The sequence below is a fragment of the Marmota flaviventris genome, chromosome 16 (assembly GCF_047511675.1).
Source record: "Marmota flaviventris isolate mMarFla1 chromosome 16, mMarFla1.hap1, whole genome shotgun sequence".
NCBI classification, from domain to species: domain Eukaryota; kingdom Metazoa; phylum Chordata; class Mammalia; order Rodentia; family Sciuridae; genus Marmota; species Marmota flaviventris.
Genome location: NC_092513.1, coordinates 38,486,169 through 38,509,949, shown reverse-complemented (window position 1 = coordinate 38,509,949; position 23,781 = coordinate 38,486,169). Strand labels below are relative to the sequence as shown.

At 34.8% G+C, this 23,781-nt stretch overlaps 1 protein-coding gene across 1 annotated transcript in view; it reads right to left on the bottom strand.

Moving 5' to 3' along the window:
- Ccdc178 (coiled-coil domain containing 178) overlaps positions 1-23,781 on the bottom strand; it is a 366,395-nt gene that overhangs the window by 235,906 nt on the left and 106,708 nt on the right. Inside the window, exons 15-16 of the mRNA XM_027935639.2 lie at positions 23,025-23,170; positions 19,877-20,036 (exon numbers count right to left, since the gene is read on the bottom strand). Of these exons, the coding sequence (XP_027791440.2) occupies positions 19,877-20,036; positions 23,025-23,170 (306 nt within the window). The remainder of the gene's footprint in view (positions 1-19,876; positions 20,037-23,024; positions 23,171-23,781) is intronic.

Genomic DNA, 23,781 nt, shown 5'->3' with positions numbered 1-23,781 from the left:
AAAGAAAGAAAAGGTTGGAGAGTTCACAGGTGGAAGGATTTTGATCTACCTGTTGGTTTTGAGACATAAGGTAATAGATGTGAGCACCAGACACTGGCCTGTAGGATTAAGAGTGGCCTTGGGCAATAACCGGCAATTAAATGGAGATTCTTATAACTGCAAGAAATTGAATTCAGCCAAATAACCTAAATTCCTGTGGAGGCAGACTCTCCCGTACAACTTTCAGTAAGGAATGGAACCCTGCCAACACCTTGATTCTAGCCAAACCTGCCAGACTTCTCATTTGAGAGAACCATGAGATAATTAAATAGATGTAATTTTAAGCATCTTAGTTTGTGAAAATGTATCATGTCTGCCATAGAAAATGAATAGGATGGCCCAGGTATGAAGGGATAAAAATGAGAAAAATTTTCCCAGATGACAAAGCAATGGTTCTAAGGAACAGTTGAAACTTCTCTCTGGTCATTTTGGGATCCTCATGCCAGTGAATCAACAAGAGGAAAATTGTGTCATTATGTAATGCAAATATGGAGAAGTATGCCAGTAATGCAGGAGAATCTATGGGGCATCTCTTAGCACTGCTATGACCTATGACAAAAATAAATGGGAAATTATAACCAACACAAACCCCATGGTCGTGAAGATTTGGGTCATACCAATAGTCAAGCAACTACAACAAGACAAGGTGTTTGTTGAAGACAAAGATAAGTAGTAGAAGAGTACAGTTACAAATGCCAGCTATGATCATATAAACAGTTACAGAAAAAAGGACCATCGTAATTATGGTTAGTTCTTCTTTGTTTTGATATAAATATGTATATTATATGTATATTCATTTTCATATGTATTTATAAGGTTTTTTTTCACTCCCAACCATTTCCAGGAATATTTAATATGAGATCCAGTATTAGTTAGTCCTATGTATGGAGATTGATGACTAATTGTAGGGACCCAGCTTGAGCTGACAAGAGCTATCTCAAGTCATAGCCATCCTGATGCCCCTATGGTCTGTTTTCCCCACATAATTTCCCAGCATAATATAAACACAACCATTAGAGGGGTATGTGGATCTTTACACCGGACTCCTGCACTATTATCACCAGGAATGTACCTGATATCTTTGATGTGAACTTGAGATAAACCAGCACACATTCTGGATTGAATGAAGCCACTTTTTACTGAGCACTTTATAAACACCCTCCTTCTGGCCCACATCTCCAGATCCACTGGTCTTGCTGCTGCCCAGGATCATGCTTCTGTTAGTAAATCCCCTAACTAACTGCATTCTGTGCAATCCTGGATCTGGCTGCCTCTTTCTTTGGTTTTATGGCAGCTTGGGGCTAGTTCTTGTACACTGGGAATGAGTTCTTCCAAAACAGTGATTCATAGTAAAGGTTCAACAAATATTTGTTTTTTTAAAAAAGTTCTTAGGAAATTGATAATAATTATTTTAACTTTCAACTCATTTTCAAATATTACAAGAATGATTTGTTTATTTTCTATACTAAGAGAATTTAGTTTAATTCTACATCAAAAGACTCTGCTAGAAAAAGAAGACTGTCCCTACCTGCAAGGTGATTACAATCTGGAACAGAGGCAGTTCTTCAACAGAATGTTAAAATACGCTGTACAGTATAACCTCTCTGGAATCCAGGGGAAGCAGAGGATAGAGTGTCAAATCTAACAAAGGGGTCTGAAGAGACCTTAGAGAAGACAGCCATTGAACAGGGGTATGGCAGAGAAAAAGGAATCATGGAAATTCAAACCATCCGATCAGTGACTTTGCTAAATATAATTCATAACAAAAACATATAATTTAAATTTATAATACATATCCATGTTTACTTGGAGAAGGTCTTTATATAGCAGACCTTTTATTAAGGAGTGCTTCATTTAAAATTCTTCATAATTTTTCATAATTCCACATTGTCCAAAATACTGCAATTTTTTTATATTTCTAAGGTAATTTATATAAAGTATTACTTAACATAGATTTCTGAATTGGCTTAAGGAATTAGCTTTTAAAACAGACAGATATTACATTAAGATATTACATGAAGCTGTATTTAAGTGTTTATACCTTCTTCATTCTTGATTTACTGAGCCTGGGAATATCAGGCAAGGGCCTTTTTGCAGCATCATGACACAGCAGATGGCAGAAAGACAAAGAGGCAAAAGGGGACCAGAATCACCTGTTTATAATGACATTAATCCCTCCCATGAAAACAGAACCCAAGGCCCCATTCACCTCTCAAAGGTCCCACTTTCTTAATATCGTTACAATTCAATTTCAGCATGAGTTTTGACGGGAACAAATATTCAAAGCATAGCATTAAGTAAATGTAAATTAACCTTCAATGCATAAGCACCAAAATTTATTGAATGCTTACTATCTTCCAGGCAATTAAGTAAATGCTTTGTAAGTATCTTAGATAATCTTTATAATAACCATATGCTCAATGGGAAACTGCCACTTAATAATTTCCTAACATAATAAAATAGGTAAATCCTGGAGTCAGGATTAGAACCAGGAGCCATCTGACTCCAGAGGTTTGTGTGTTGACTACTCAAGTGTGGGGCTGGAGCACAAGCAATATCTTATTTTTATCCTTGTGGGTAAGTATCAATGTTTACTCCTAAAAATCAAGTAACTCCTGAATGCTCATCTAATAGCTTCACATTCACCATGACCAACTTCTGAAACACATACACACACACACACACACACACACACACACACACACCACTTTTTCCATATCCAATAAAAACAACTGTACATTTCTATTTTGTATTTGCCTGTGCCATACCTTCCTGCTTTCTTACTTTCTCTTTGCTCATGTTCTTGCTTTCACCAATGAAATCTTTACATATTTATCTAATTAAGTTCATTCACCACTCAATTTACATGATGATGGCAGTAAGCACTCTAGTTTCTTTTCTCTCATTAACTTTTCCTTTAATATTTGATTATATGCAAATAAAACACAATTTCAACCATCTATACTACATAAAGGGTTAGTAAAGTATTTAATCCTATGTAAAATATAATTCACACATGCATCTACATAATCTACTATTTTCTAACTGATTTTTTATATTTATCTTTGGATAGCCAAAGCCAGATTCCATGGGTTTTATAGCTAACTCCCTTGAGTTAAAAGAATATACTGCCACACTTAGAAATTTGATACTAAAAAGGACCCATGATGCAGAGTTTTCCTTGTCATTGAGAGGTTGTTAGACCTCTCATTCCAAGACCAGTCTATGAACACTAAAGTTAACATGTACGCGACTTCATTCTGCATCTCCTTTTGCCAAGCCTGACCTTGCTCCTGTGTTTGTATTACGGGTAAATATGTCTCCTCCTATGTTATCATCCAGAAGCATGGATACTGTCACCTTGAATCCTTACTCCAGACAAGTAGTTCTCATAGTCAAGTATCTGGATCATACTTGATCGCAGAGTAACAACTCAGTAGCTCACCAGACTCTTTCTATATTTATTAGAGTTCTATGGTTAAAAACGCACACTCCATTGATTATTTTTTTTCCTTTTTCTTTCTGTTCTTTTTTCTATTTCTCTTTCCCTAATGGGAAATGTAAGATATATGTAATTCTGAATATTCGTCTGTGTCCTCCAGAGTCTTAATGAGGGCAAGGACTTATGTTCTAATATAAAAGCAATTAGATGCATAGTACAGAATTAACCTTACCTAAAGAGAGTCCTGGCCTTTGCCTTACCTGTCGGGAGGTGATCTCCTATGGTGGAGTGGGGTTTGGCCACTGGAAAGTCTAACACTGTGATTTATGATGGATACATTGGGTCATACAGTATCAATTCCAAACTTTGGAAGATATAATGATTAGGCCGACCCCCAGGAGGACCTGGAGACTAAAGATCAGCCAAATGGGTCGTATATAATTGAAAATCTGGACACCAATGGCTTTCCAGGTTTGCAGTTCTCTGTGGGTATTGTCTCACAGAAGGGGTGACAGGAGATAACATTGTCCTTGGCTTCATAGGGGAGGACGGGCTGACACTCTGCATCCAGACTTCTCCTAGACTCTAGACTATGCGTTCTCCTTGGCTAATTTCAATTTGTATATTTTCTTGATGACAAGCCTATAATAACCAGCACATGGCTTCCTGAGATCTCTGAGCTTTCTAGCAAATTTTCAAACTTGATGGTGACTGTGGTGAACCCTGAATTTGTAGCCAGCTGGTGTCTGAGGAGTGGACATGCCCTCTGGCTATGCAGAGTGTTCAACTTCTGCATATTATAAGCACATTGCCACTACATGAAGATGTCAAGAGATGAGCACTCAAGCATTTATGAATTCAGGGTGCAAATGCTGGGGCTGCACTCTTACCTCTTCACTTCTGACACTACCCTACCTTGCCTGTCTCCCATCACACTGATCAGATGATATGGTGTCAAGACAGGACTGGGCTAAAACTGGGAGATACTTTGGTTCTTTGTGCCTAAATGGAAGGTTGCTTATGAACAGAAGCCTTGTTTCTTAAGTAACATTTTGAGAAAGCCTTGATCTACTGTTTGTACTCTGCCTCCGGAATACTTCATCATGTTAGTCCGGTTGGGCTTCAATTCCCTTTGATTTGGCCTAGTTCGCCCACCAAACCCACACCTAACCCAAACAAAAAACAATGGCCAGTACAATGCCACCTGGCACTTGTGGCAATGATATCTGGCTGCTTTACTGTTTGTTGAGAGCTTTTAGGATATTCGATGGAGTGGGGAAAGTCTTAGAAAAGCAACCCTCAGATTTGCAGATGTGCAACTTAAATCCTGCATGATTGTGGAAAAGTCTTGTTCAGTGTCTCTCCGTTTTAAGTTCCCCAAATGCAAGTGTAAAATTAGAAAAAATGAAGCGTTTGCTGCCTACCACACTGGGTTGCTTTACAAGAAGATAATCCTTTCACTTGAACCCTGAAATAGCAACTAAAGGGTTGCCAAAGGTGGAAAGAAAAAAAAAAAAGGATGTTCTATCTTAAAGCTGTTCTAATGCAGAATTCAACTCTAATCTCAACCTATGGGCAATAATGCAGAAATTTGAGTCAAAAGCTAAAAATACTTTTTGCTAATTTTTTTTTTTGCTTAGTAAATTCATAGTCTTTTTCTATAAAGTGTGTTTCATATTATAAAAATCAACAAAGGTTATCGAAAAACATTTTCATTATTTTATATAGTACTGAAAATGAACATGACACTGTACAATAGTTTATATATTCCATTTCCTTTCTCTTTATAGCCTATTTCATTTTCTCTCAAACTGTTATTATTATCATGGCACCCAAATTTGAGATATGCAGCTCCCTCAGGAGGTCAGGTATACATGTTCTCTGTAAGCAAATAAATCAGACAGTGGGAGGGCTATTTGGGTAATGTGAACAATATGCCCCACAGGACACTGAGCAAGTCACTTTTGTGATATCTGTCAGAGCATCAGGGCCAGATTCAAAAATCCTGAGTCTAAAAGGAACATGTGGTGCTGTTGCATCTATGGAAAGTGACTGCTAACTCACTAAAGACAAAATGGGAGCCTGCTCCCCCACCACACACACCACCCCCAATCTGTCTCTCTTGTCTCTCCCCAAAAGCTTAAAGAAAAAGAAGCAGGAACTCTTGGTGGCCGAAAATAATTCCCTGCCTTTGGTGGAACACTTTAGGCTAAGATCTATGCTTATGAACCTCATAACCCTATAGATCTCTCATTTCTGCCACATTAAACTCATTTTTTTCTGAAAGCAAGCAGTAGTGACCTTCCTGAAGGTAACAACTCAAATAAAATTCATAGCATTTAAAGGAAGGTCCTTTTGATTACATAAACAACCAAGATCAGAAAAACCATGTGTTATGCTCTTTAGCACTGCCTAGCTAATTTTAAGTGACGAATTTTTTAAAATTATTGATTATAGCATAGGCAATGAGGTATAAGACAATAATTATGTTATATATTATATATTTAAATTATAATTATAATATAATGTGGCTTTTGAAGATGCCTTTATTAATGGTACAGGTAATGCAACATCATATCTAATCTTGGAGTGTCTACTAACTTGCTTCTTTAAAAACTGTTTTTTGATTATACAAAAGGTGGCTGTTTTAGTCAGCTTTTTCACTGCTGTGACTAAAGGACCCAACCAGCACAATCATAGGGAGGAGAAGTTTACTAGAAGGCTCACAGTTTCAGAGATCTTAGTCCATAGAAGGCCAGCTCCATTCCTCTGGGCTAAAGGTGAGGCAGAACATCATGGCAGAGGAGTGTGGCAGAGGGAAGCAGCTCACAGGATGGTCAGGAAGCAGAGAGAGAGAGAGACTGCACGTTCCAGATACAAATATATACCTCATAGCCACACCCCCAATGAATCACTTTCTCCAGCCACACCCGACCTGCCTTCAGTTACCACTCAGTTACTCCCTATTAGGGGATTAATTCACTGATTTAAGACTCTCACAACCCAATCATTTCCCCTCTGAACCTTCTTGCATTGTCTCACACATGGACTTTTGGGGGATAGCACATCTGAACTATAACCGTGACAATATTTTTGTTTATGTTTTTTCTTTCTTTCTTTTTCTTTTTTTTTTTTTTTTTTTTTTTTTTTTTTTTGGTGTGTGTGTGTGGGTTGGGGCGTTCTGGAACCCACATTCAAAGCAAGTGCTCTCTACCACTGAACTATATCCCCAGCCCCTAAAAGTTGTATTTTAACACTCTTCCTCTTCCTTTGATTGTCTCTGGTTAGCAAAACATATTTAAAAAAGATATTTAGAATTTTTTTCTGTGAGGTTGATATGCTTCCCAAGGTTAATAGCTGTGCTTTGTTCCAAAATTCTCAATATAGTGAGTAGTGTATGTTATGTAGTAGGAAATCAATATATACTTATTAATTAAACTGAACAGTTATCCTAGTATAACCCTTTCCAATATGAACTCTGAAAGTTCCATTCCTTGGGAAATAAGCTTAGATAATACTTGATCCTCATTACAGGATACTGGATACAACTGTTCTCATTAAGTAAATCTGGGCTAGAATTAGAGAAAATTAGTTTTTCAAGGCCCCATATGCTAGAAGGTGATCCTAGCATAACCCTAGGTCTCCACTATTGCCTCCAAACCATCACTCCTGCAGGCTTATATAAAAATATTTGGCTTGAATTTTATATTGATTAAAGAATACAATATCTTCACTCACCCTATTAAATTATCAACTAACTGATTCCTATTCATTTTCCCTCTTCATGTCTATCCTTGATCCCCATCAATCTGGATGACCTCTCCAACCTTTTAATCTTAGAATTTATGGACTCAGATAAATCAAGTTAACTTAAATTCCATGTTCCACTAATATTCACACTTGGTCAGCCTTCTGACTATCATCACCCAGAATGATACCGCCTTGGAAGATTTCAACTCCTGTACCTCACTTCCTGACAAAAGTCTCTCCGTCTTTTGCTTCCTCTAAACTTACTCCCTTTCCATCTCATGCTCACCCAGCAAGGCCTGTGTCCTAATATGTCTTCTCAATGTTCCCTGTATTACTAAGATTTCCTGAAGCCTCAGATGTACTGCCCTTGCATATAATTTCCACAACCATATCTCCATTCAAGTCCTTATTCTTTGAGTTCTAGATCCTTACATTCCATTGGTACTGAGCTCTAAACAAATCCTCCATTGGAATGTCAAATTTGATAAAATCCAGTTGCAAATCTGTTTCTCAATCGGCAATCTCTACGTTTTAGATGCTGACACCATTAACTATATGTGGTTAAAGTTAAAAACCTGAGGGGTGTGTGTGTGTGTGTGTGTGTGTGTGTACATATATATATATACACAGACACAGAGCGACAGACACATATATATGGATGATTCCTTTTACCATCAAAACTCAAAGAGTCAAGTTCTGTCTATGTTATCAAAAATTTAAAAACAAAACAAAAAAAATCCTTTCATTTCACCAGAAACTCTTCATTTCACTGCAATTTTTTTTGCTAGCATATCTAATCCAATATCATTCATTCTTCTCCAACTTATAATGAATGGTGGTCAACTATTTTTGGATTATGGAATACATAAAAACATTTACCTCACCACACTGGCATAAAAGAACATGTTTCTTTGATGGAAGAGAATTTGGAGCCCAATTTCCAGCCTTCTTGGGCCCCTCTTTTCAAATGTAAGGGCTGACAGGATGCAAGTCTCAGTCCATCTGCAGTCTGCTAGTGTCAACAACAAACCAGAGAAAATATCTGCTAACTTCAGTGGTATTCTCAGCTTCTTTGGTAGCTTTTTTACCCTTCTGATCAAGTATTCCTAATCCGACGCACACAAACTCCTAAGTATGACACTTAGAGTCTTTGAGATGTGGCTTCTGTCTATATATATGACCTTTCTTCCTCTTCAAACATTAATAAACTACCTGACATTCCCTAAATACACACTAACTTTTGACACCTGTACATCTTTCCTCTTAATGTTTTCACTATGTGAATGTGTTCTTTTCTTGGCTACTTGTTTCAGTGTTCCAAGGCTTGGTTTCTGTCATCATATTCCTAGCAAGACTTCTGAGATTACCTTCAAGCCTTTTCTCCCAGGTTCCAAAGAATTATGTGTATAGGTCAAAAAAAAGTATTTATTACAATGTTTTAATTTACTTACACCTCTCCCTTCCATGGTTGCTCAGGGAGGCTGAGAGAAGCCATTGCCTTTAATTTGATACTCTAGAATCTTGAGTATATTCTGACATTCAACACATGACCTCAAAATGAACAAATGGATGGATGGATGGATGGATGGATGGATGGATGGATGGATGAATGGATGAACAGCTGGGGGAAAATATCTTCTATTGCTGCCAAAGTAAACTGAAATATAAATTCTAAACTTTCATTTTAGGAGTTGCATCACTTTCTTTGGACTTCTTGAATTTAGCCAACATTGAGGACTTATATCCTAGACATCTTGATGCACCCTGGAAGGATTTACAAGAGTGAGGCATTTTGCTCTCCCTCAAAAGCTTCATCAATTGGAATGGGAACCAAACACTAAAGCAAAGCTGTGTCTCATGAATATAATAGAATCTTTACTTCAATCTTGTCCCTTCTTTTGCTTTTGCTGGAAAATAAATCAGAGATTTACAGTATGCAAACAAATAAATGAACATACATAAATTCCTTCTATTACTCAAATTCTTTAAGAGTATTCTAAAGCTGCCTTCTCTGATTCTTTCCATGCTTTTGCTTCTTTCACCTTTATATTTGATCGTCTGCCTTCACCAGTGGTCAGATACCACTCTTTCTGTCATGGATGCTCTCCTAACAGTTAAATCAAGAATGTGACTCAATGCTTTGGCAATGTGTGGAGCTGGACTCCCACCTCTCAATTAATCTCATGTTGCTGGGCTGGAAGAACAAGCTCTGGGAGGCTGGGAAATTGACTTCTGAGAGTGTTCCAGCTGGCTGTTTCTGCTGTCTCTAAGCAGGGCAGGAAAAAAAAAAAAAAGTTCTCCAGGTGTTGCAAAAGTTAAAGTTGTATTCTACTGTGGTTATGGGAAGGCACTGCTGCTTCATAAGATGAAGCTAACAGGAGCCAAAAAGAGACAGCAGGCTGCAAGGAAGCCACAGGCAGCATCCAGGAAGGATGATACTTCTTCTCCTGTGATCTTTTGGTCTCCCTCTAGTGCCCCCTACTGGCAGAGCCTGACTTAGAGCCAGTTGATAAAAGAGAAAGTGGGGAGTTCCAGCCTGAGGTCTCATCAATGTGACTACATTGTAGCACAGTGGAGGGACAATAATGAACAACTATATTCCCAAGGTTCAGTCTCCAGATATTCTCTAGATATTGTTCTTCAAGGCTTTAAAGTGTTCCTTTGGCTTCAATATCAACAGAGTGGCTGATGCAGAGCTCATACTCCATTCTTTCTCCTAAACTCTACCTTCACCTGGTGAATTACTGGGTATGTGTTTCCACTTACATATTCTCTAGGATGTCCAAAACAGGCCATTTTCTCAGAAAATCTTGCCATAAAAGTTCTTTTCAGTGTAAAAGCCATATATTGTTTGCCAATAAAACAGAAATATACCACCTCCTATATATTATTCTATTCTTCACATGTCACATCCTATTTGACATCAGTCTTTGTTAAGTCTTCAATCTTGTTCTTGTCCTCTCAGTGTCTCATCACTTCTCTTTGATTCCCACAACACTGTTTTGTAACTTATATGTGAAACTGTGCTTTCCGTTGATTTCTATTCATCTTATACAATGCTATCTAATTGATCTTGCTATAGCCTGCCTCTGAGCATGTTACATTCTTTCATGGAAAATTCTTCAGGTCTCCTACTATCTTACAAATTAAGTATGACCCTTTTAACTGGAGTTTTGTGATATACTGTGATCCTATATTCTCAGACTTATCTCTCATTGTGTATTTGTTACTAATAAAAGAGCACTTGCAATGAAATTCCTAAATAACCACTTTTGTGTAATTTTCTAATCATTTTCATAAGACATATTCATAATGTTGAATGGTAGATCATAGCATATGTTCTTTTACAAGGTTTTGAGTACATATTGCAAAATTTCCATCTGGAAGGAATCTACAAATTTACTTTCCCAATGCAGCTATGTTAACTCTGGGTATTAACATAATTTTCTCTTACGCAATATTAAAGTATCCCATTGTTGTATTAATTCAGGTCTTGAGATTATCAGAAGTGTTTAGCAATTGAATATGCATATTTCTTCTGTTAAATAAATTTTCATAATTTCTTGAATATTCTGTATTGCTTTTTCATATATGAAAGTTCTTAAAAAGCTAAGGACATTATTGCATTGCTTGCCATATATTTTGCAATTATTTTCTTCATCCTAATGAGTCATTACTTTCAACTTGTTTTTAAATTTTGCTTTCTTGACATAATTTTTTTGGGCATTAAGGATTGTTTTTATCTTAATTTAATTGGTAAGTTTATCAACACTTGCCTTTATAGTCCTTGCTATTAATGTTATACCTAAGTAACTGTCACAATTCAAGATAATTTCTAATCATAAATATTGTTAGTAATATATTGATTTGGTTATCAGGATTATTATTTTCATTATTATTAATTTCCTAGGCAGGACATGAAGACATTTTTTTTTTAAATAATGCCCTTTTATTTATTTATTTATTAATTTTTATGTGGTGCTCAGGATCCAACCCAGTGCCTCACACATGCTAGGCGAGCATTCTACCACTGAGCTACAACCTCAGCCCACCTGAAGACATTTTTATCTCCCTAAAAGGTCTTCCTATATCCAACCTAATTCTCTAAACTAGTAGCCTCAGTGATTCTCTTAAAATATGTCAGGACTTATTAGTCCTCTGTGCTCAAACTCTGGAATATGTCCCTGCTTCATTCAGAGTAAATGTAATGCCAAATTCCTAAAAAATGGTCCACATTGTCTTTCTGGCCTTACTGGCTATTCTCCCTATGCTGCATCTGTTTCAAACTTCCTGTCTTCTTTCCCTTGAAAGAATAAGGATGCTACCACCTTAAGGGTTTTGTCTCTAGGAATGCTCTTCTCTAAGATATCTGTGTAAAATAACTCCATGTTATGGTTTAGAAGTTCTGTTCCCCAAAAGCTCACATGTGAGACAATGCAAAAAGGTTCAGGGGAGAAATGATTGCATTGTGAGAATCTTAACCCAATCAGTGAATTAATCTCCTGATAGGGATTAACTGAATGATAATTAAAGTGATGGGGTGTGGTTGGACAAGGTAGGGCATTGGGAGCATGGCTTTGGAGCATATATTTGTATCTCACCAGTGGAATCAATCTCTCTCTTTCTTTTTTTTACCTCTCTCTCTCTCTCCCTCTTCCCCTCCCCCACAAGAGTCTGCTCACATGTAGCCCTCTCAAAGAAATTTATACATTAGTCAGGGGAAGCTAACTGCTTAAATAACCTCAAAATCCCAGTGTCTTTAGAGAGTTGCTTGACACTAATGTGGAGGATAAAATTGAAAACTCTCTTAGTATGACAAAGGGAAACAAAATGTAACCCAGGAATAATGTTATAAAATTTTAAAAATCAAAATAAATGTAATAAAAATAATTATGAAAAACATAAACAGAAGCAAATTTTCCCAACCTTGAACTTAAAAATTATGAGTTCAAAGATTGAATGTCATAATGATTTGAGCAAAAACAATGAAAAATGGTTAATTTAAGGTACATAAAGGCAACATTTTAGAATATTACAAATGGATGAAAACTAAAATAAATATTCAGGAATGAAATGTCATTTCTAAGGGCCATAAAATAATACAACTTCAGATTTCTTTTCCACCAAACTAAATAAACAAATCAGAGAAATCTGTACAGGTATTTTTTTTGGAGGAGAAATAACAATAAAAATAATAAAACTAATGATATAATATACACACATTTTCTCCAGAAAACTGTTCTAAGTGCCACTGTTAACACATTTAATTCTCACAACAAGCTTAGAAGGCAGGTCTTACAATTACCCTCACTTACAGATAAGGACTAAAACTAAGATATGAAGAAATTTATGCACCTCCATTTTTTTGTTGTAAGGTAAGGCAACTTGGGAAAAGAGAACAACTCAATTGCTTAATGGGAAAAATATTAAAATATGTAAAATAATCAACTAAGAAATATATCAATATAAAGATGTCTGAAGTAGGCACTATGATAGTGTTAAGGAATTGTTAACAAGTAAGAAAACCCATTACACATGTAGAATATAGCATAAACAATTCTTGGCCAAATGGCACAAAATTAAATACAAGAGGCTAAACACTTCTGGAAGTAGCAATTTATGTGACAGAAACAACAGCAGCATGTTCATGATAGGAATGAAATAATTTTTGGCACAATTAACCATAGCAAGGAAACAAGGCAGTAGAGAGAAGAGAAGTAAAATTGGTCAATTGTCCATAGAGCTGGAGTAAGGTAAAAGTTTTTGATTTATCACTCCAACAATTAATTAATAAAAATGAATTTAATATTCCATTTAATCACTTGAAACAATATCATTTAAACTAGAATGTTTCTATTTCCTATTATTATCAGTTATAAAAATCAAACCTCATAGTCAATATAACAAAAAAAGACAACACAGAAAGTGATATCAACACAGAGAGAATTAAGCAAGATAATAAAAACAGGGTTCATGAAACAATCATGAAAATTAATTAAATTATCTTTTATGGGTTAAAGAGACATATTTAAAAATTAAACCAGAATTGTTATTATTAAAATACAAAATTAAATTAGTATCACATGCAGAAAAGCAGAAGTTAATAATATTAACTTTAAAATAGTACAGAGGAGAAAATAGTCATTTTATGAAAATATTACAATTCAAATGCTCATTTAATAATTGTGAGCATATATATATATATATATATATATATATATATATATACACACACACACACACACACACATATTTAACATAGATGGGGGGAGGGGGTTCCAGTTTTATTTTAAAAACTGAAGCAAGATTTTAAAGAGTGTGTGTATGTGTGTGTGTGTGTGTGTGTGTGTATATATATATATATATATATATATATATATATATATATATATATAATATAGAGAATAACAGGACTTACAAAGAAATAAAGTAAAATTTGCAGAAAAAATTCAAACAGGAAGTTCAATCTACCACTAGTAGACTAGTACAAATCAAGTGCACTAAAATATAACAACTTTCATGATATGAAAATTATAATTAAATAAGTTGAATTAATGATCTCATTAATTCATTTTCTCAAAAGTTACCTATGGAGAAAAAATTGCAGAAATTATATTTGATTACCAGATGCAAATTAAGTAAAAATCATTTAACATAAATGTAAGTAACACTCACTACTCTCTACTCCCAACCTGGTAGAGAAGAAAAAGTCTTCTAAATAATGATTTCTTTCAGCTATCCATTTAATTGCTTTTTTTCCCTCAAAAAGGCTCAAAACCACTAAACTCCTTAAGTTGTGACTGTGTCCTCAAAGAAGTAAAAACATTAAATGAGTGTACCATATATTGAAAGTTCAAAAATTATATGCAGAATATAATTTATCATATAAATGGGGTTTTATAACCATTAAATAAGAAATAATGATTCAAAGCAGAAAATTCAACAGGCTAAAAAAAGAAAAAGAAGAAAATAAATAAATAAATAAAATTATAAAACCAATCAAAAGAAATAATCACAAAGGTGTAATTAATTAGAGAAAATAATTAACCTGTATAACAAAAGCAGAGTTTGGAATGTATAGGAAAGAACCAAAATGCAAAAATTTATCAAGCTAATCAAGTGAAATTTTAAAAAAATGACAAGAAACAAAACAAAAATCAAACAAAAAAGGAATGAGAAAGGCTAATACAAGAAGCATCACCACCAAAGTAGAAGAGATAAATTATATTTTACAATAATTTGTGATAATAAATTTGCAAACCTATTCAAATGATCTTTTCTAGAAAAATATAACTTTCCAATATTGACTCAAGATAATTGGAAAACATTAATCACACATAAAAGCAAAAAAAAAAAAAGAAGAAATTGAATATACTGACATAAAGTTTTTATTTAGAAAAGGGGAAGCTCACCTATTTAGTTGGGGGACAATTCACCATTAGGTTTATACGGTTCTTGTAACAGATTTTACCTGGAACTACCTTTTCAAGGATGATGATATGGCAAATACAATGTCTTCTTTTGAGGCAAAGGTTGAACAAGTTTGCTAGAAGCCCTCTTGTAGTATTAGAGATTCCTACATTCAGAGTTTGTTAACTGTGACAACAGAAATCTACACAAGTATCATGCACGCAGACTATTTTCACAGCACACCCCTTACACTTGAAACCCAGGGGATCCTATGAGAACCGAAGATCACAATACCTGGTGTGTAGTGAGTAGGAGTCCTCCATCTCTCAGCCTGAGTTCCCTGTCCTCTACCAGTATCTTTGAGACTGCGACAAGCTTACCCGTTTGCTTGTAAGTAGGGTAAAATCTCATCCCCTTCACATATCTCAATAGCATCATGGGAGAATTTCTCTAACCTTTAAGGAACTGAAATACCCAATGCTATTTAACATAGATCGGGGGAGAGGGGGGGGTTCCAGTTTTATTTTAAAAACTGAAGCAAGTCTATGAAACCAATCTCTTTGAAAAATTACAAAATAGAAGAACTGCAGATGAACAGATATTCTAAATCAAATTATTACAAATTGAAGCCAGTAATGTCTTAAAATTTTAATAAACCCTGATCAATTAAGGTGTTTTTAAGAATGCAATTTGGTGTTTGGAAAATCTATATATACTTATTTTAATTGGTAAGTGGGGAAAGGCATTGCAAAACTGGGAAAGGGAGGTTACCTGAAAAAAAAAAAAGATCATAAATATCTGAACTGTGTTCATGGAATAGTATCACAACTACATAAAAAAAATACTAATGTATAGAAAAACTGAAATGGACTATAGTCAACTATTATAATAGATGCCCCTAGGTAGTTTTTAAAAAACTGTAAGTGGTAATGGATTGCCAGTGCTAAAAAAAAAAAAATCAAATTTTATGTAAATAGTGCCTTAATATTTTATCAGAAGTAATTCTGGGGCATAGTAGCAACAGGGGACATGGTGCTTCAGAGAGATGCAAAACTAGAAAGTTCCTCCTCATTTAATGGATTACATTCAAAGTAAACATTCAAAATATATTAAATTCATAATTGGGAATCACCCAATTCTGTGCTCCCATCTTCTTCTCTCTCCTGGTGCTACTTTGTCCTGATTTCTAAGTACTTAAGATCACTGCAGTCCTAGGTCTGAACAAAAGCATGAAGTGCCCTCTGATACAAAGTCAGTGCTTCAGCCGCCACTCCTCACTAAAAACATTCATTCCTCCAAGAGTCATAGATTTTAATAAGGCATTTTGAAAAAGCAATGTCATGAGGCTAATAATTCATATTATTGTGTGTGACTAATTGTTGCTTAGTCACATCAGAAATAAAGAGAAATATACATAATGTAAACCATGTGCCTAATTTTTAAAAATTTTCGTGTGTCATTAAAATCATTTCAGTGGTAGGAAGATTATTCTTGCCTGGAAAATTTACTGGTGAGCTCTTCAGTTTCCAGATTTATTACACATTCATTTCCCACTATTGAGACCCCAGAAGGTGTAATGTGTTTTAATAACTCCTTACATTTCCGGGCAGGGGACAAGGGGCACCATTGTTTGTTATTTGAGTGTTGTTACTATTTTTTTTAATTCCTTTTTTTTTTTTTTTGAGAGAGAGAGAGAGAGAGAGAGAGAGAGAGAGAGAGAGAGAGAGAGAGAAAGGAGAGAATTTTAATATTTATTTTTTAGTTTTCGGCGGACACAACATCTTTGTTTGTATGTGGTGCTGAGGATCCAACCCGGGCTGCACGCATGCCAGGCGAGTGCGCTACCGCTTGAGCCACATCCCAGCCCATGTTGTTACTATTTTTAAGTCTGTTTTCACAACTTCCATCTTCCTGCTGATGAATTTTTCAAAGTGAAGTTAGGATTTTTGTCCATCCAATGCTGACTGCCTCAAACACAGAAGTACTCACAGAACAGTTGTATGACAATGAAGAAATGATGAGTGGACAATAGGAAAATAAGTTAAAGTTGTAACCATCTTTAAAATGATCGCAGATTAAATTTGTTTCTGATTTTTACTATTTTAGTACTTGGCTGCCCAGTAAGGCAGTGACCCACTGCCTCTGCAAGCTAAGGATTTTCTGTGCAAAAGGGTCAAGAAATGATTTGATCGCTAAGTATGGGGCTGCTATGGCCAGGGGAAGAAATGCGTCCTAAAAGAGAGAAACAAGAAGTAAAACAAAAACCAATAAATTTTAGAAAATATTGGAAGATTGTCTCATCTGGAACTTAATATGGAAATTGTTCTTCCAGGACACTGCATCATAGCCCTCTCCTATATAACCTAAATCATAGAGAGGAGAGCAAGACTAGAGAGAGAACACCCAGAGAGAGGTATTGACATTGAGAAGGCAGTGGGCCTTAACAGACTGAAATTCTGCAAGCTCTAGCTCTGTATGGACCTTTCCAATAGTAGCTAGAGATGTATTAGTAGGACAAATAAGGTATATGAAATTTTAACCTTAAGCAATTGCATTTACAAATAAGCACTTAGTAAAAATGCCATGACATAAACAAACAAACAACAACAACAACAAACTACCATAGAAATATGATAAGGAATTGTCCACTGAGGAGAGATTGAATTTAACTCCAGACATAGAATTATATGCTATCTCAACTTTGTGAATATTTTTTCTTAAACTATTTTATTAGCTGTTAATATTGCCAATACAGTAGTGTGTTTTCTTACATCCTTTAATAATTCTATAGTGGCTTTTATAGTCTTCTATTAAAAAAATATCCACAGATCATCCATAATCGTGATCAATTATTTTACCCACAGGGGACACCCCAGATTAGTACTGTAATGATGCCTTTGTCAGACTTTTTCTTTCCAGGAATGCTTTACATTACATACACAGTTCCGAAGTTAACTAATCCTGTTTATAAACAGGAATAAGATCAGGTTTGCTCTGAGGAATTGTACTGTCTTTCCACTATTTAATACTCAACAACTAATCACAGTCATACATCAATAGCACTATAAATGATAAAGCATATTATTCACTACACATTGCATGTTTGGGTCGCATAAAGTGAACTCTGTACTTTGGGTCACATAATATGAATGCATAAGAAAGACCTAGCCTAAAAACAGACAAGACACAACTTCATATAGAGTAAAGGCTATTTGATAAAAAGCATTAAGATCTTTCACAAAATCTTTCAATACTAGAAATCAATAGACAATTTAACTATTTCAATAGAGAGAAAAGACTGGATGACAAATTTTTCTCATGTTATTATTCAGGAGAGAGAGAGACTAAGAGACACAGAAAGAAGGACTCAGCATCTATACACAGCATGAGTGTATGGTATCCAGAGTATGGGGTTGGTGCAGTGTGGAAAATACCTTCAAAATATCTGTTTCCAGCTACTGTCATATGTGCAGAGGGCAAAATCATCAAAACAAGCATCTATCTATCCATCCATCCATCCATCCATCCATTCATTTAACAAGTGGATTTACTGAGTGTCTCCACTATGCCACATATAGTTCTGAACTTTCAGGTTGTAGAGAAGAGGCAGAAAATTCCCTGCCCCCTTAGAGAATACTTATTATAGCAGACTACCAGACAACAAACAAATACAAATGAGTGACAAAAACCAGCTCAGAAAAACAAGCGGGATAGATCACAAGGCGTCCAGGAGGCTGGGGGTGGGCACTTGGGAGTAGTAAGGCAAGAACTGGCTTTTTGAGGAAAAGAAATGCAAATGTCAATAATCTAGGAACTGGTTATACAGAATGCCCTCCACCCCCCATAGCTCTCCTGATAACCATGCTTTGCCATTTCATTTGTTATCATTGCTCCACTAAAATGCTGAAATGCCAGTCAATAAATTATTACTGAGGTCCTACTATGTTCTCAGCACCAGTATGACTGGAAAATGTGGTTGGGTTCAAATAACTAATTTTATTGCTGTGAAAAAATAGGAGGTGAGTAATATGCTCGAGTCAGTAAACAGCTCAAATCTTCTTGCTCTGGAAGGTGCTTTTTAGTTTTAGCTTCCCTAATCTCTTCATCCCTCACATGTGAGTTCCAGGAATCCCTCCAAGAGGAGGCATCATTTATTGCCACTAGATGGCACCAATTATTTTCATATTTTTAGGCAAAAAAAAAATATATCTTTCTAGGTAATGACCACATTTAAAATGGAAGAATGCTACTCAGTCCCACTATTAATAAAACTACTATAGTTTTGTTAATAATTTTACCATAGGATGGACCATAGCAATAGCAGTAAATACAGTATGTTTATTCACTCATATGCGAGTTTATTCAATGTATATTTATTCCAAAAATTTTTAAAATGTATTGTCTTTGGATATGTGAAAGGAAATCATAATTGAATATCAGGATCAAATATAGCTGATAAAATATATTATGACTATACATATATATTAAAAAGTTTTGAAGAAAGTGGTTTTAATAAAGAAGAATTAGTTATATTTGGGGGAAATTTTCTCATTGTGTCTCTCAAAAATAAATAATATTTCTAAATATATTTTTTAAAACCCACGGTATTAAAAAATTAGAATTAATTGCAACAAAAACTATTGTAAAACATTAAAATTGGATGGGGTTATTTAACTACATATATGTAACTTAGTTACAATCTGTACAAAGATTTAGTACGTACAGCTTTATAAAATTTGAAGGATAAAAATTTGGATGTTAAATATACATTTTTATCATATTATTTCCCTGTTTTAAAAAAGTAAATATATAGTGCCATTAAAATATTATGGAAATTTTTTTCTGAAGGGAAGGAGTTTGAAATAGTCTCACTTATCAAAAAAGTGGTTGGTAAATATTCAAAGTATGTTTATTCAGAAACCAAACAGAACCATTCTCACATAGCCATTAAAAACATAAAAATGGTTCCAGAATAAATACAACCTATGTTTTTACATTAATGCAAATAAAATGAGTGCAATAGTAAGATGAGGGTACTGAAAAGTACAATATGCTTCATGAACATGTTAATTACTTGGGAGAAAAATGAAATGTTATGTTTATTATGCTAACAAATGTATTTTTAAAATCTAAACATCCTTGCTACTTCAACATGAAAAATGTGTCTCAAATTCACTGCTAATTTGACTGCCACTATATTTCTTTCACTTAAGACAGTAAAAAAAAAATACTTACTTTAATATCTTCCAGAGTCTTTTGCCTTGTTTCAAAGAGCACTGTAAATTTCTTGTCTTCATCAAAGATTCTCTCTTCACAGAGTTTTTTCTTCTCCATGAAATGCTCAAATATATTTTGTGCATTCTCCCTTTTATATCTTACAACTAAAAAGTTCTCCCTGTGAAGAAAGAATTTCACGTGCCACAAGTCAATTCATGTTGCAATATTTAATGTTCACATGTAAATGTTTATGATAAATTTTAAAATACCCAATCTTATAGCTGAAAGACATCGAGAAAATGTTGTAGTTCCTTCCAAAACCGTGTGTGTGTGTGTGTGTGTAAATGCCATTTCTGTCTTGCAACTAAGTACATCCTGCCTCAGAGGCAAAATAACATTGATGGTAAACTCAGTAGTTACCATGGAATACTACTAGTAAAAAAAAAAAAAAAAGCATCCAAAAGTGGTTAGAACAATACTAACAACAACAAACAAGCTTAAGAAATAATTGCCAGAGTTAAGCAGCAACCATGAATACAGAATAAGCATAGCTGCAAAAGCTTAGCAGTCTTATGTCACCCACATTAGCCGATGCTTCAACAGATAGAGAAAATTAAATCACTAGCACGGTTAGCTATACAGGCAGCAAGGCTAACATTCTTGGAAAGGTTCAAATGTTAAAGTGCTTTTAATAATATATCATTTAATACAACAAAACCCCTATGAAATAATAATCATTATTACCATGTGCAATTGAGGAAACCTAAACTCGCACAATTAACTTGTATATCCTTCAAGTAGGTAGTAAAATAAATGACAGAACCAAAATTCAAATCCAGTCTGTCTTTCTCTGCTTGATTCTGCAGTGGTACACTGACTACTCTGTCTTCCCTGTGGCTGTTTATAGAAATTGGAAACATGACTCCTTGCTCACGTTTAGTATATAAGAGCCTCTTCTACATGGAATAAAGTTCCCTTTCATCTGCCTTGCTCTGTTTCTTCCATTTCTTCATTCATATCATCGACTCCCCAAATTCCTAAGAGATGACTTATTTAGGTATCCAATAATATGGACCTTGTGGAGCTCAGGGAACAAAATAAATTCATACTGGAGGAGGCAATATGACCCCAAACATAAAATGTTCCTAATTGCCTCCAACAAACACTACTCTATCCTGAAAATGTGTATTTTTCTCTCTACACTAAGTGTTTTGAGATTAGAGTATATTCAATATAGTATGTTATGAATTATATGACATATTATATATGTATACATTTATCTACATAAATCATGTTTCTCATAATAATAAAAAGAGAAAAAATTCTGTACTTATGAGTCTAGTTTTGAATCTTTCTACTTCCTGGCTAAGAAGCAATTATAAAAATCAAATGAGAGCCAAGGACAGCTTTGTTTATTATTGTTAACATTCCATTTTAATTGTCGTACATATGCAAGATTTGTCTCTGAAACAATCTCTAGCCACTTGAAGGTGCACTTTTCATTTGCCATTTCTTTGTCCTTCTTGGGGCCTGTGACAAGGCCTAATATTGGTTCTCTAAATAATTATTAATTTGATATGATCACCTATTGAAAATAGCAATAGATTACTTCTAATACAGCTTGTCTGCAGTCAATTTTCCTGGCAATCCCAGTTTAGGAGACTTGGTATGCACAGTTGGAAAAAAACACATACTTTGGAACAGGATGGAGCTAGGCTGGAGCTGGTTCTACCAACCAATTCACTGTGATCGTAAGAAAGTCATTTAAATTTCCTGAGTCTTTGTTTCCTTAGTATTTATTAGCAAGTAATGTATAATTTAAGAATTTGCTCTGAGAATTAGATGAAATGAGGGATAGATTGCCCAACAAAGTGCCTGGCACATTAAGAAGTCATTCAATGTAGATTTAAATATTCTTGGATGTTATCCATCATGGACATTAATCATTAACTGCATTAACTGTTTTCAAGGTAATACCCCAATACTGGCTTAATCTTTTTTCTCTTTTGCCTATGGGAAGGCAGAATCTTGTCAAGACTAGAGAGGGATTTGATTTACTGGGACCTGACTACCACTGTTATATGAAAGGCGTTATAATGTAGCCACAGTATAGAAGAATAGTTTATGGCTAAAACAATAATAAAAGTGAAGAAAATTTTTCATCAGCTCCTACGTTTAGTGTAAATTACATAATTTTAGGTTTATGCCTTTGAATCCCACTATATTGTTATGGGTGTTAAAAAATGCAGATAAATAATTTTCAAAGTAAAATTTAAGTTTTTTTCCAAGATACACTGAATGTAATTTGGTTTCTCTCAGATAAAGACTGTATAATCATGAAAAGGTTTTTTAACCTTATGGTTATTGCTACGCAAATCTTTGTTGGGTGCATTGACTTGACTCCATAAAAGTACATGGGTTCAGGCTATGCCTTACATTTTTTTTAGAGTCTTTATCCCTCAAATAATTAATTTGATTGTGCTAATGTTTATATTAACCTTCTATATTTAAATCAAACTGTCATTCCTAAATATGACTGGCATATATACTTCCAATAGTTCTCTAAGCCCAGTTCTTAAAGCTTTATAAAAACAGCAAACAAGAACCAAAAAGAATAGAAGAGTACATGACTTCCAGGTGAGAGTCCATGGACACCCTGTGAGCCTTGGAGCATAATCCTTCTCCAAGTCAGCCATACTACCCCTGGCCGGGTTTATCCCCAACTGACAAGGTGACTGAATAAGAAGATTTTGAGAATTGTGTGACTGAATTGTGAGGCTTTACAGAGTATCTATTCCTAAATTTTTACCTCAGAACATTAATAAAAAAATGGTTACATAAAAAAAACATAAATTATTAAGACTAGCACATAAATACTAAGAAATAAAAAATATTTATTACATAAGAATGTTTATTATATTTAATACTGAGAATAAAAGCCTATCATAAAGAACAAAGTTCATATACTTGGAAAAGAAGAAACATCCCTAATTTTTCGTAAAGTAATAAATACAGGGAGTCATGAAGAATGGATATCACATGTGTATTCAACATAAAATTATAATGGAAAATGTAGACCAATTTAAGAATAAAATTTAAATATGAATTTTATCTCTTCTATCAATAATATGTAAATACGGTTAATATTTGGATCAAATTTACTTACTTTAACTGTTCGATTTTCTTTTCAAAATCTAAATTTTCCTGTTCCTGTTCTTTTAATTCTATTTTCAAATCAATTATTTTTACATTAAAAGCATTCGTTTTGTCTTTAGTTGACTCTAACTCTTCAAAAACTGCTGAACGTTTATCCTGAAAAAAAAAATGCAGGGATGTTTTATTTAAATATTTAAATTTTCAAATCTTTACAATTTAGGAGGAGACACAATTTACATTGGCTGTGTGAAAATTAAAAACAAATAGTAACTTCTTATCAATTTAGGTAACAAGGCTCATGAGTGTCATTACACGCGACTGAATCAAGTTCACTCCCTGTGAATTGGGCTGGCAACTAAAACCCACAAACACAGAAAATACCTTTTGGGGGGTGCAGTGATGGCTCCTCAGTCTCTGTCCCCAAAAGGGAGGCAAGAGAGACAGGTAAGAGAGTGAGCACCCCCTGAACCCTGTTTTTTTTATTGGGGAAAGGTGTTCCATGAAACATTTCATCCAAATAAAGCAAAGGAGTAATATTACAAGAGAACCAGGGGTCGGGTTTTGGAGGGTGGAGTCTTGCTTGGTGATGTGTTGGCCAGCAGTTTGATTGACATCTTGGAGAGTCACACCTATGTCAGGTGCTGTGTGGGATCATAGGCAGAGCACGAGAAAAGGACACATACGTCTCACAGCCCAATCAGAGCAGCAACGTCAGTCCAGTCCCCTCATGTGCTCAAATGCGCATAGCTCACACACACACACAACCC